Source organism: Micropterus dolomieu, linkage group LG17 (assembly GCF_021292245.1).
Source record: "Micropterus dolomieu isolate WLL.071019.BEF.003 ecotype Adirondacks linkage group LG17, ASM2129224v1, whole genome shotgun sequence".
NCBI classification, from domain to species: Eukaryota; Metazoa; Chordata; class Actinopteri; order Centrarchiformes; family Centrarchidae; genus Micropterus; species Micropterus dolomieu.
The window spans coordinates 38,415,230-38,428,927 of NC_060166.1; the positions used below are offsets into that span (position 1 = coordinate 38,415,230).

Genomic DNA, 13,698 nt, shown 5'->3' on the forward strand with positions numbered 1-13,698 from the left:
GACCACAAATGACCTGCAGACCACTACTGACCACAAATGACCTGCAGACCACTACTGACCTGCAGACCACTACTGACCTGCAGACCACTACTGACCTGTAGACCACTACTGACCTGTAGACCACTACTGACCTGCAGACCACTACTGACCACTACTGACCTGCAGACCACTACTGACCTGCAGACCACTACTGACCTGCAGACCACTACTGACCTGTAGACCACTACTGACCTGTAGACCACTACTGACCACAAATGACCTGCAGACCACTACTGACCTGCAGACCACTACTCGCGTCGGGGGAGGAGGTTTCCAATATTTGAACATGTGACAAGCACTTTCAGACGAAGGACAGTGGTCTCTGAAGTGTCTCTGAAGTGTCTCTGAAGTGTCTCTGAAGTGAAGTTAAAAATGTGAAAGGGTTTGTTGACTCATACTGATCTATTTGGCCTAAATAAGTCTTTTCCTGTGTTATTATTCATATAGACTCATATGTCACACTTGTAGTCACAACCATTCACACTGCCCCCCCCCCCCGTGAATATGTCAGAGAAAGCAGAAGTGTCATTCAGTTCAAGCAACCGTCGGTCTGTTACTTTAAATCATATGTGACATACACTCATTTTGAAACTAAACTTATTCATCACTCAGTTAGTGGAAAGACCTTTAACAGCTGCCTGTGTGTGTGTTGCGGGGAGGCGTGGCCTGTGGTCAGACTGACGACAGCAACATGCTGCTAACTGACAAGAAAACACCTTCCATCCGTCTGCAGCTTCCGCAGCCCGATCACATGAACCTCGCCAATGAACCAAATCAAACGTACCCCGAGGACCTGAGGAGAAGCTCGAAGCCCGGCCAGTCCTCTGGTATCCAACACGTGGTCTGAGGACCTGTGAGAGGACTGCGTAAGTCCACAGAGAGGGCCACACAAGAGGTAAGGTCTCCTTCAGGTTTATTTTAATTTAAACCTTTACAGACTGATGTTGAAATATACTCACGATGGAATATCCTTCTTCGCTCACAGCTTGACTGAAATAACAAGTAATTAAAATCAAATACAGGTCAAAGCTTGACAGTTTGAAGGACTCCTCTTTTCTTTTTACCCAAACTTGAACCTTTGAAGATTCAACCAAGAGAGTTTCATGCCAATAAAAGCTGAAGAGCTCCAACTGTCCTCCTCACGTTGTCTATGGCAAACATGAATGAGAACGTTGCTTCCCGAAACAAGAGGCGCCTGAAAGCACTCAGAGCACTGTTCATTTTGTCAGTGAAAACTGTAATAAAAAGTATTAGCTGACTAAAACTAAATAAAATGCTTCCTTTGAGAACAAGAACTATGATGAAATATTTTACATTTTTGACAGTGTATAACAACTATGGACAAGCAGGGATGAGCAGTATTTATGATACATGTATTTAATATATAACTTCATCTTTTGTATCAAAATACTTTAGTGTTAAAATACTGTAAAAACGTCTATGGATGACGTCAATAAAACGCTGCCTCTGATTGGTGCCTGCTCAGTTTAAATTGCCCAGGCTTGTTGAGATCAGAACAGAAATTGATGTGTATGTTGCTTTTCATCCATTTTTAGCACAGACTCCTTCAATTTAACAGTTTCTGTTAAGTTTTAGTGTTCGTTTCAGCAGCTTTGGCTAATTTGTTAACCAGTTTACGTAATGTTCTAGCTAGCTATCTGACCCTCACAGTTAGCGTCAGCTTTGCTACTTTCAGCTTTGCTACTTTCAGCTTTTGTTATATATTTTTGTCTGTTTGCACAAAAAAGTGTTGATGATGTTTTTCCCGTATATATAAATTAGGGCTGACCCCAAATAGTCGAAGATTCGATGCGTCGATGGGCGGAGCCTAATTCGACACCGGTCGGTTCTTTGAAACGGGCGTTTGTTACTGTGGGCACGTCTGGTCTCTCTGACACGTCCACGATTTGTTTACGCGGTGAGAACCACATTTATAAATGAACACAGTACACATGTATCAGTGCATTCTACAGTACATACCTTAGCAGAAGAAAATACAAACAACGTCTAGCTTTGTAAAGACGAAGTGGTAAAATACCTCGTTGGCCGCTTGTCGTGAAAAGAGGTTATTAAATCCTTTAAAGTCCCTTGAAAGTGGAATAAATACACTGTTGATCACATCCTATTCAGCTGCCTATTTTACCCATTAGCTCTTAAACATGCATTATATTTTTAACTTTACGTTAAATTAATTATTTATTTATTACATGAAATTATGAGAGAAATTATGAACTGCGCATCATGAACACACAAGTATTGCAACAACACTTACCCAAGGATCACGCCATTTTGGCAATATGGGGAAGCTCAACGTCTGATTTTACATAGAACTACCAGTTTTCTCCCAGTAAGTTAATATACAGCCTGTTACAACGTTTAATACTGTAAATAATCATGTAAAAATAAAAAAATAAAACTTCCTATAAATGTTTGTAAGTGCGTAAATAAACGACCCGTCATTGCGCATGTGTAGGCGTAGCGTGAATGTGTGCAGTGGCAGAAGAAGAACACTTGCTGAAGAGATGGAGCCACAGCTTCACCGGTGTTGTGCCGAGTTGTCGGCACCTCGCAGGACTTATTATAATTCATCACCGTTGATGAACTACACAAAGAATATTATGTCGTTTTTAAACAGCCGCTACTTGAAATAGCCCTGCGAGGAACGGCGACATGCAGGCAGCTGTGCAGCACGGCAAAAACTCTGCACAAGACCGGTGAATGGCAGAAGCGAGAGTGGGAGAAAGAGAGAGAAAATGGTCAACAATAAGCCTCAGTTTAGCTTCACCTCGCAATCACCGCGCACGAAAACACACGATTCGACAGCCGACTATAGGCAGAACTTGGCGATTCTGATTCGACTATGTAAATCCTTAGTCGGGGACGGCCCTAATATATACAGGGTATATACAGGAATCTTGAAATAAAATTCAAAACCTTTTTAAGACCTTTTCAAGACTTTTTCAACATATTTGAGCACTTTGAGCAAACCAATTAAATCAGCCACACACCTTTAAAAGGCAAGGCAAGTTTATTTGTATCGTACATTTAAACAACAAGGTAATTCAAAGTGCTTTACATGAAACATAAAAGCAACAGGGAAATATAAAAAAGTTTAAAAGTTAAATAGAAAATAAAAACAGGCAGGTCTCCCACCTTTGGTTATTTTACTCCTTTGATTCCCCATCTCCCACTCTATCCCCCCCTTTAGGGACTCTAACCCCAAGGGGACTAAACCTTCTTTAGGTAGTACAAGGGACATTTTTGACTTTTTAAAAGGAATTTCAATATATTTATTGCCTATATGTCATCAGGTTTTAACGCCACCTAAAAACTGAGGCATTAACCAACTTTCCCAGTTGCCTATAACAGCCTGTATGAGCCAACAGTTTTCTATGTGAAGGACTGGTCAGATTTCCTGTGAAACACAGACTATGATGTACGTTCACCACACTTTTAGCAAACAGGATTTTCATGTTGAAAAACATATCTTCAAAATGTAATACCTTGTTAAATGGTGATTAATACTTTAATACTTTTTAATAGCCTTAATTTTCGCAAAATTGATTTATCACCTTTTAAGACTTTTTGAGACCCTGCGGAGACCCTGATATATAAATATATACTGTTATGGCAAACGAGTGAGAACCATGAAATGTTATGTTTAAATATGCAGATTAGCTTGTTTGGTTAATTTAGAAGAAATCTACAGATGCAAACAGACAAGGGTCTGAGAGTAGGCTTGAAACAAACATTTAAATGTGTATTTTGGAAGTTTTCTTTCTATTAAATTAAAATACAAGAAAGCCAACTAGTCCAAAATCTTAAAATTGACTACTACGTAAAAAAGTGTCCTGCTTTAAACAATGACTTCATAATGTTGATCGTAGGCTCCTCACGTAAAAACTATCCTGAACTATGCTGATAGATCTTTACATGATACAGCCAGTCCTCCCTCACATGTGGATTCATCAGTCATTGTGTGTGTGAATCCTAAAGACGACCACAGTCTCTGCGTTAACTGCATGATTATCTCGCAGAAATCTACCGAGGAGGAAACAATTGCGTGACTGGGAATTAAAATAAATTGGTAAAGAAGTCAGAGTTGTGTTAATATACTTGTTATTTGAGTGTTTTGTTTTAAACATTTTTAAAATTAAATGATTATGAGAAGTATCCTTTTTTCACTGTCACCAACACGTTCTCACTCCCGACTCGTCACATATTGACGCTTGGTCAAGGACCTTTGGCGTCGCCTTTTAACGACCTGGGTAGACCTTTTACGTCATTTATTGACGTTTAGGGCTCCGCGGTCAAGTTAGCAACCACAAATATACAACTTCTGGTAAAGTTAAGACTTTCAAAATAAAACGCTAGTGTTTCGAAACATCGCCATTTTGAAACAGCGCGTTATTAAAGTACTTGGTTGGGTTTAGGCAACAAAACTACTTGGTTAAGGTTAAGAAAAGATCATGGTTTGGGTTAAAATAACTACGTATGTCAGTTAACTACTTACGTCAATTTAGGTAACTTGCAACTATGGCTCTTGACCACGCGTCCATATGTGACGACTTGTGAGTGAGAACGGGTTGGTGTAACTCGTTAAATGTACATACCTGTGCATTAATGTCATTAATGATAGACAGACGTTTTAGCAAAGTGTTTTCATGGCAGTTTGGAAAAGTATATTTAAATCATAAAAATACAGTTTATTTTGAAAAATAACGTGGCGGCTGTATTTTATAGTTTATTTAGACTTAAAATAATTAATTTAAAATACATTTAGATTTAGATATTTATGAAAAAATAAATATATTCTTTTATGGAAAGATTGATATTCACTATAAAAGAAAAGCCTATTTGAACCTCTTTATCTTAAAACATTCACAAATACAACATTACAAAAGAAATCAAACATTATATTGAAACATTATATAGTCTGAAGAATTTAAAACGTAGAATGCATAAAGACTTAATGATTGTTCTTTGTTGCTTGTTACTTGATGTGTCATCTTCTATTATTCTGTCGTCTAATGTAGGCTATGTACTTTAGGATTAATACGATTCAATAAAATAAACAGTGGTACTGTCGATCAGACAAGAGCATTTCTTAATCAAACACAGTACAGCCTAACTGTGGGCTGTGTTGATAACCTGTGAATGGTGATATGATATGTTAGAGTGGTTTCCGAATTTAAAAATCCTTCATGTTAACAGGGGACTCATATTGAAAGAAAGGTCCCCCCTCGTGCAGCAGTACACCTTCAACAAGCATTGGAGGCTTTAACAACCCACTCCCACTGCGCCCTCGCTGGTTTGGGATCCGCATGAACGGAGTGGAAGTAGGTAGGGAGGAGCAAGCATTTTCGGAAAGGCCCAGAGATCTACCTGACTGTTCATTTCCATAGGAAGCTGAAGTCCTGATGTCACTTCCTGTTAAGTAGCTGTTCCCCCACCGCCTGTGAGTCAGTGCAATCTGTTACTCAAGGTTTTTTTCATCTGTCTGTCTGAAAATGGAAAATGGTTTCTGGTTTATTGTTCTTACCTGTACAAACTGTTTTATATCCAAGTCAAACCTTCATATTTTAATGTTTATTCAATGGCCGAAGTCTCTTCTTCCTCTGAGCCATTGAGCTCCATTGTTGTCCAGAAACCATTAAACCCATCAGTGAGCCTCCCTGCTGCACTGGGTCACATGTTATTTAATTTATTCTGACTCCGTCCTGCTGCCCCAAATACTCCAATTATCTGCCGCTGAATACGTTTCCCCAGCATATCCAACCTCACTCCCACAGATCAAACAGTATGAAAATTTCATTTCACGATAATATAGAGACCGAAATCATCACGGAGTTGTTGAAATGTGGTGGGGTGGCGATGGCGCAGAGGATAAGACACATGCCCTTGGTGTGAGAGACCCGGGTTCGACTCCTCACTGTGACACATCCAACAACAAGTGTAAAAAATACTTATATATATGGGGGGGTGATGGTGCAGTGGATAAGACACATACCTTTGATGTGAGAAACCCGGGTTCGAATCCAAACATCAATGTGTCCCTGAGCAAGACACTTAACTCCTCCAGAGGCGACCTCTAAATGAATAAATGTAAAATGTGCTGAAATCATTTCATCAAGTTTTACATCGAAAACCACAAATAAAATGAAACATAACATTAATATAATAACAGCCAATACCTTATGGAAACATATGGAAACCATTTTAAATGTGTATTAACATTAAAGCAGATGTAAAATATGTAATTATATAACGTAAACTTTATTTGTTTAGCACATAGTACAAAGTGCTTTCACAGAAAGAAAAAAGATTCAAATTATAGCAGTTAAAAACAACAACATTAAAATATGACACAACCTGCACAAATAAAAATTAAATTAAATTTATAAAAGGGCTAGCATATCAGATTAACTGGGAGTTTGCATGTTCTCCCCGTGTGGGTTCAAACCAGGTGCTCCGGCTTCCTCTCACCATCCAAAGACATGCAGGCAGATGGGTTCATGGTAAATTGCCCTTAGGTGTGAACGTGAGTATGAGTGGTTGTTCTTTTCTGTGGGCCCTATGTTGGACCGCCGACCTGTCCAGGGTGCACCCCGCCTCTCGCCTGATGTCAGCTGGGATTGGCTCCAGCAACCCTGCATGGGTAGGCGGGTAAAGACAACGGATGGACGGGCTGATCATTTCCTAAACCTAACCAAGTAGTTCTGTTGCCTAAATCTAACCAAATTGCGATGTTTAAGTCTAACTAGACGTTGCATATTGTTTCTTGTAAATGTTTTTCTGGACCAGTGGAACTTTACATCGTCTGCCTGATGGCAGTAACTGGAAACAGTGATGGTGAGAGTGGCATAAACAAAAAAACTGAGTATCTTATATGTCAGGAGGGTGATCATACTGGCACCGCAGACATAAATAAATTAAGAGTCAAACTGTCACAATATTTATTCTTGCAAATGCGACCGCAGAGCCCTTCACGTGAAAAAAACCCCCCAACTATCTTAACCAAGCGTCCGTGTGTGACGAGTTGTGTGTGAAAGCGTGTTGAACAGATCCTGTTCGCTTGATAAAAACCACAGCGAGGAGCTGATTTAGGAACTGAGCCCCATTTTTTTCCTCAATTGAAACTATGATCTGTGATGTGTTTTTAAAGATTTAAATCTTCAGGAGGAACTAACGGGCTCAGGTCTGACAGCCAAAGACAGGAAGTCAGACAGTGAGAGAGAGACAGGCATGTTGCTGATCCATGACATCCTCCCACGCTCTTCGAACGTCTGCACTTTACGTTGTCTGAGTCCTGCCTACACCGTTCATCCCTTCCCGTCCATTCACACACCTTTCTGCTTAACTGGCCCTCAGTCTGTTAAGTTGTCACCTTTAACCCGCGGCGATCTGCCAGCTTGGTGATCTGATAGAGCAGAGGATCATTTTACCTGTTTAAACATTTGCATATCGTCGTGAGTGGAAAGTGTGTGAATGAAGTTTGAGGAAAGTCACTGCTTTGTGTCAGGGTTCAACGAGTGAAAGTTTCCTGATTCACGACTTCCTGCTGCAGGCAGGTTTGCTTTTGACCACAGAGTTTGCACAGTAGCTCAGCTCACCTACGTCTGTCTGTCACATCCTGCTTTTCAACACTGAGGTGTCGGATGGGCTGCAGGAGCTCCTGCACATCCAACAAGACGAATCCAGCGCACTTCAGCTCAGCGTGGGTCAGTGTTTTCTGTTGATTGTTTGTCGTTTTTATTCCACATGGTTTGAATCGTGTTTTATCTGCTGTGGTTCAGTGAAACATACATACATAACGTATGGTAGTAACAACGGGCCCTTGGGCTACACCGTTACGAAGCACACATGCACACACACTGCGTTTGTGTCCAGAAGGGAACCCTATATAGGCAATTTATGTACCTCGTTTACTCGTCTTGCCACGGTTTAACATGCAGTAAATATTTAATTTAAAGCTCCTTAAATTGATTTCTTTCCATATCAACATTTAGCTGACACTTTTACCCAAAGCGACTTACAGTTGCTATATGTGTCAGAGGTCGCACACCTCTGGAGCAACGAGGGGGACAGTAAGCGTCGCACACAGTTTAATACCCACAAGCACATCCACACAATTAAACAGGTAGGCCTGTCCTCAGTAATCCAAAACAATCTTATCTGGGAGCTGTGCGACCCTCTGCTCCTGTTCATTCCTCTCCCGTCTCTTCTTGAAACAATGTTTGAATGGCAGGACTTCTAGCTTGCACGTGTGCTCTGCTAGTCCACTTGTCAGATTTTGCATTTCACCTGGTTTCTGTAGTCTTGTCTTCTTGTCACACGATCAAATAGAAACTTAAGAATGGGCATTCATTTACATATTACCCAGCAATCATCACTGCACATGTGGGCTATGTGACACGAATAGCAAAGAAAATAAGAAGAAATTCATTCTGTTGAATCTGTGGAAACAATTTTGTGACATTTCACTGTTTACCTTACTGCAGTCAGTAGTTTTACCCACAGAAGTCTTTGGTGTCAGACACCACGGCAAAGAGGGAAATGCACATAAGAGTGTATATATAGCTCTTGATCGCCAGCGTCTACATAGTTTGAAGAGAAAAACAGTTGTGAATTGGGCGTGTACAGCTGACTGAGGGGGCTGTGCGTTTTTACCATGTAACTGACAAAAACCAACCCGAAACTTGGCGGGGCCGCAGCCGTCACGGGCCCCAGTGCAGCTGCACTGTCTGTACCTTCGCCCCTGACTCAAGTGCAGGACGTTAAAGCTGGAGTAGGTGATGTATTTCAGAAGCATTTCTTGTTGCCTACCTGCTGACCTACCTTTCTACCTGCCTGCACTCACTGCTCATGAACATGTGTTTTGGGGAAGTAGCTTTGGAGGAGACCTGAAGGGAGAATCTAGCTGTGTGTTGTTGGTTTCTCCAGTGCTGCCTGTCGCAGCTTTAAGTACAATTCTGAGATACTAGTAGTAAAGTAAATGCCACTTTTACACTGCGTTTCCGAGGGAAATATTGTGCTCCCTGCTCCACTACGAGAATCTGACAGCTGTGGTTACCAGTTACTTTTTAGATTAGCAAGAAGCGAGAAGTCCACCAGCACTGTTTTATTATTTTTTAAAAGTGATCCCTGTTTCACCTTGTTAAACTATAAGGTTTCTTTTTGCAATCATATCTCATGTGCACAGCAGAACCCACATGTCAGCCAGTCTCTCAGGTCTGTCTGACTTCCTGTCTGTGGTTCTCAGATCTAAGCACGTTAGTTCCTCCTAAAGATGTAAATCTTTAAAAACACCTCTACATTTAATAAAAAGTGCTCAGTTCCTGTTCACAGCTGCTCACTGTTGTTTTTATCACATTCTCACTCCCAACTGGTCACATATAGACTCATGGTCATAATGGCTTGGCATCACTTGTTAGCGCCCTGGGTACCCTTTAGTTTCATTTTGTGACGTTTAGGGTTTCGCGGTCAAGTTAGCAATAATAAATATGTAACGTCTGGTTAGACTTTCAAAATGAATGTACTTGTTAAAGTGACTATATGTAAGTTTTTGCTTTTAATAAATCAAATTCTCATTTCTGGACCACCTGTTGGCTCGGGTCTGTCAGCTGGACCCCAGTGATCCCGGAGCAGATTTTAACAATGCTGCCAATGCTGTTCCTTTCCTGCACAGACGATCCATAAAACAAGCAGATAAAAGAAAATGTTAAAAGACTTTCAATAGCTATTGACTTTGTTTTTATCAGTCATGGTTCCTTAAGTACTTGTATGTCTCTTCATGAACGATGAACTTCTAGGTTGATATTGATTAATTATTTTTTCTATTCCAATGGCTAAAACAGTCACAGGTTTTTAGCGTTGTCTTAATCTGTCCACAGTTAAATCAGCAAAGGTTGAACTAGGTCGTGCTAATTGATATCTGTCATAGCAACACTGCATTCTGATTGGTACATGTAGGACCAGTTGGTTGGGTGAAAAGTTGGGCTGTTAAACAAAGAGGATGGTTAATCTGGTCTGATCCTAATAAACTATTCATGACTGCACAAAATAACACTAATGTACTTTGAAACAGTAAATTTATGCAAATGAAAATGATGAGGGAATCTTTTTTTGGGGGGGGGTTCTGGACAACAACAATGAGAGTTTTCAAACAGCCCATGCTCTGATGAAGATGGTGAAACTGACAACAGAGAAATATATTAAACACTGTTTAACTGTAATGACGGAGCATCTGTCTGCAGCAGGGATTAAATTTCTGCAAGTTGATTTGCATAAAATGAACTGAAAACAGAGGCTGGTGGAAGGAACCTGTCTAAAAAGGAACAGGAATCAGGATATCACAATCAGAATAAGAAATACTTTATTGATCCCCGAGGGGAAATTCTTTTTCACATTTGTCAAGGCATAAGCAATAGAAATAGCAATAAAAGGTAGATAAAGAGAATATAAATATCAGTATAAATATAAAGGAGTGTGGGTATGTACAATATTTATATTATTAAGAATTATTATGGTGAACCAAAAAGGACCAGTGGATGAACATCAGCAGAGAACACAAAAATAGATAATAAGTGTCCGTGTGTCAGACACTTAGAGGGAGGAGTTATAAAGCTTGATGGCCACAGGCGGGAAGGACTTCCTGTGGCGCTCTGTGGTGCATTTTGGGGGAATGAGTCTTGCACTGAAAGTGCTCCTGTGTTTGATTAGCACGTCATGGAGCGGGTGGGAGACACTGTCCATGATGACATGTAGTTTGGACAGCATCCTCCTCTCTGACACCACCGACAGAGAGTCCAGCTCCGCCCACAACGTCACTGGCCTTGGATCAGTTTGTTGAGTCTTTTAGTATTTGCAGTAAATGTCAATATATTAAATTAAGAAGCTCCGTCCGGAAAAGCGGTCACTCCGACAGTGTTACTGTTTCCCAGACGTTCCTTGATCTTAAATGTGGTTTCAAACCCATCAAGTATTTCTCTATAACACTGAATGTTATTAAAAACCATCATTAGACATTAGTGATTAAGAGTTTCCCAGCGAGCTCAGCAGCAGACGGTGTGGTGTGATCGACAGATCTGAAAGATCTGCAAACATCCGTCACTGGTTGGTGCACGCCTGACCACTTAACACCAGCGAGAAGAGCTCAGACAAAAATATGAATGCAGAAATAAATCTCTCAGGTGAACTGACCAAAAGTGTTTTATTGACTAACAGGAAACATTTTGTGTTCTTCTAGGAACCCGTCGCTCAGGCCGAATTAGTAAAAAAAGGTTTTCAGTGTGGGTTTCCTTCCCACAGGCTTCTGCTCTGAACCAGACTGTGACATCTGAACCACAATCTCAGCAGCTGCTGAAGATTCAGACATCCTCCAAACGCTCCACAGTAAGCACAACATCACACCTGCAGCTCTTGGTGTTTGCTTTTCTTTAAGCGCAGCGTCGAGGATTTTTCCTTTCTTGTGTGTCAGCTCCAGGTGAGCACCGAAGCTCTCGATGATGCCTCCTTCCTCCAACTTCAGCGGTGGAGGATCTGGCGAGGAGAAGCAGTGCATCGTCAACGACCAGATGGGACCTTTCGTTGTCCTCTACATCCTCATCTTCGTCATCAGTCTGCCTGGAAACCTGCTGTCCGTGTGGGCCTTCATCCGCAGCCCCCGAGCCACGGTAGGACTGGGACTGGATGTTCGGATAAATTCAGATGAGACAGCCTGACCTAAAGTGAGATGAGAGAAGGTGAAGTGAGGTGTAAGCGGGATGTTAGTTGCGGTTTTTAAAGGTGTGTCCGTTTGTGGTTCTGCAGCAGCAGAACGCCAGCGTCTACCTGGTCAACCTGCTGGTGGCCGACCTGCTGCTGCTGCTCGCGCTGCCCTTTAAGATCCTTTATGACCTCGGGTCGGCGTCGTGGAGCCTCATGGTGTTCCACTGCCAGGCCAGCGCCGTCACCATCTACATCAGCCTCTACGCATCCATCGCCTTCCTCGCCTTCATCATAATTGACCGCTACATGCAGGTAAGGCTACGCAGGAACACAGCTTCACCGCGGAGGTATGAACTTTAACCCACGATGTGAGTCAGTGTCGATGGGTCTCTTCTGCTGCAGGACTGCCACTCTCTGCGCTCTCTGCGGCTGCAGGAGGTCGGCTTCTCCCGGCTGCTGACGCTGGTCGTCTGGCTGCTGCTGCTGCTCATCATGGTGCCCAACATGGTCCTGCCCACTCAGGAAGTAAAGGTACTGTAATACATCTGCTGCTATTACTAAGGCTGCTACTTCTTCTTGACTCAAGACCTGACCTAGAACAAGAGGCAGGTCAGAAATCATCCAAATCATATCCAGTCTCATCAGGTCTGGTAGGGTCCTGTTGCATTGCTGCAGGTTTAGGTCTGTCTATCAATATGTATAAAACCTGGGGGGGGGGGGGGGGTCCTCTCTAGACCGCTGCTGCACCTGCAACAACAGTTACTTCTAATTCTTCTACAACTGCTTCAACTTGAAACTTGGAACAGCTTCGACTGCTCCTCATCATGGCGTCCGTTTGTCTCAGCTGATGTTTGTAATGAAGTGACCGAGATTAAAAGCCAACTACCAAACTTAATGTAAAACTTCGCTGTTTGTTTGCCTCTGCAGGAGCAGCGGTACCTCAGCTGTTCATCACTGAAGACGGACATCGGCCTCCACTGGCACGCCCTGACCGTCTTCCTCTGCACGGCTCTGTTCCTCAACGCCTCCATCGCCGTGCTCGTCTCCTGCGGTCTGGCTCTCAAAAGACTCCTGGGCAGTCGCAAGGATCCCAAACTCTGGGTCGACGCCAGGCAGGCAGCGGGGAATGTGACGGCCGTGGCGTTGGCCTACATAGTCAGCTTCGTGCCCTACCACGTCGTCCGGACGCCGTACACGTTGGCCCAGACCAAAGTCATCACAGACTGCCAGACCAGGCGGCAGCTGTTTCTGGGGAAGGAGTGGACGCTGCTGCTGAGCGTGCTGCACCTCTGCTTCGACCCCCTGCTCTTCTTCTACCTCTACGCGCCGTTCAGACAGACGATCTGCAGGATGTTCCCCTGCTGCAGAAACCAGTCAGTCGGCGAGGCAGAGGAACAGGCTGCGGAGGAAATGATGCAACCTACAACTTCTGTGCAGCCGGAGGATGCTTTCTAGACACAGAGATGCTGTTTGTAAAGCAGGGATTCACACACATTCATGCCAAAGATCACCTCAATAAACAAAGACCGGAAGCAGAGAAACTACAAACACACCTTTCAACAGCTCCAAAGGAGGACAAAGAACTATTTCACTGTGAATTCACTGTTTATTCATTATGTAACTGCATCATCCTTCTTTTCAGTCTGATTGTTTTGGTGTTTGTTTCTGAGAATGATACAGTAATAACAGATCGGTTGCAGTGGCGTGGGGTGGGGTACATTTTTGGGGAAGCCAAGTGAGAGGGGATGTCCTGTTTGGAGGGCAATGATCTAAAGTATTGTGCTCTTACAGTGCAGGGTATAATTTTACTGAAAGTAGTAAGTACGCTCTCTCTCTCTCTCAGCCCATATAGCATGTATAGCCCGCTGCTTATAGTGCACAGTACCAATAGGCTACAGTTAAGAATAAAAGAAGCATTCACAAACTCAACCAGAAGACGACTGAAGACAT

At 42.5% G+C, this 13,698-nt stretch overlaps 1 protein-coding gene across 1 annotated transcript; it reads left to right on the forward strand.

Moving 5' to 3' along the window:
* Positions 1-11,352: 11,352 nt before the first annotated feature.
* On the forward strand, positions 11,353-13,323 carry gpr171 (G protein-coupled receptor 171). Its single transcript, XM_046074612.1, has 5 exons — positions 11,353-11,433; positions 11,519-11,714; positions 11,851-12,060; positions 12,151-12,279; positions 12,676-13,323. The coding sequence occupies exons 2-5, from the start codon at positions 11,544-11,546 to the stop codon at positions 13,201-13,203; spliced, it is 1,038 nt and encodes a 345-aa protein (XP_045930568.1). The 5' UTR covers positions 11,353-11,433; positions 11,519-11,543; the 3' UTR covers positions 13,204-13,323.
* The last annotated feature ends 375 nt before the right edge of the window (positions 13,324-13,698 follow it).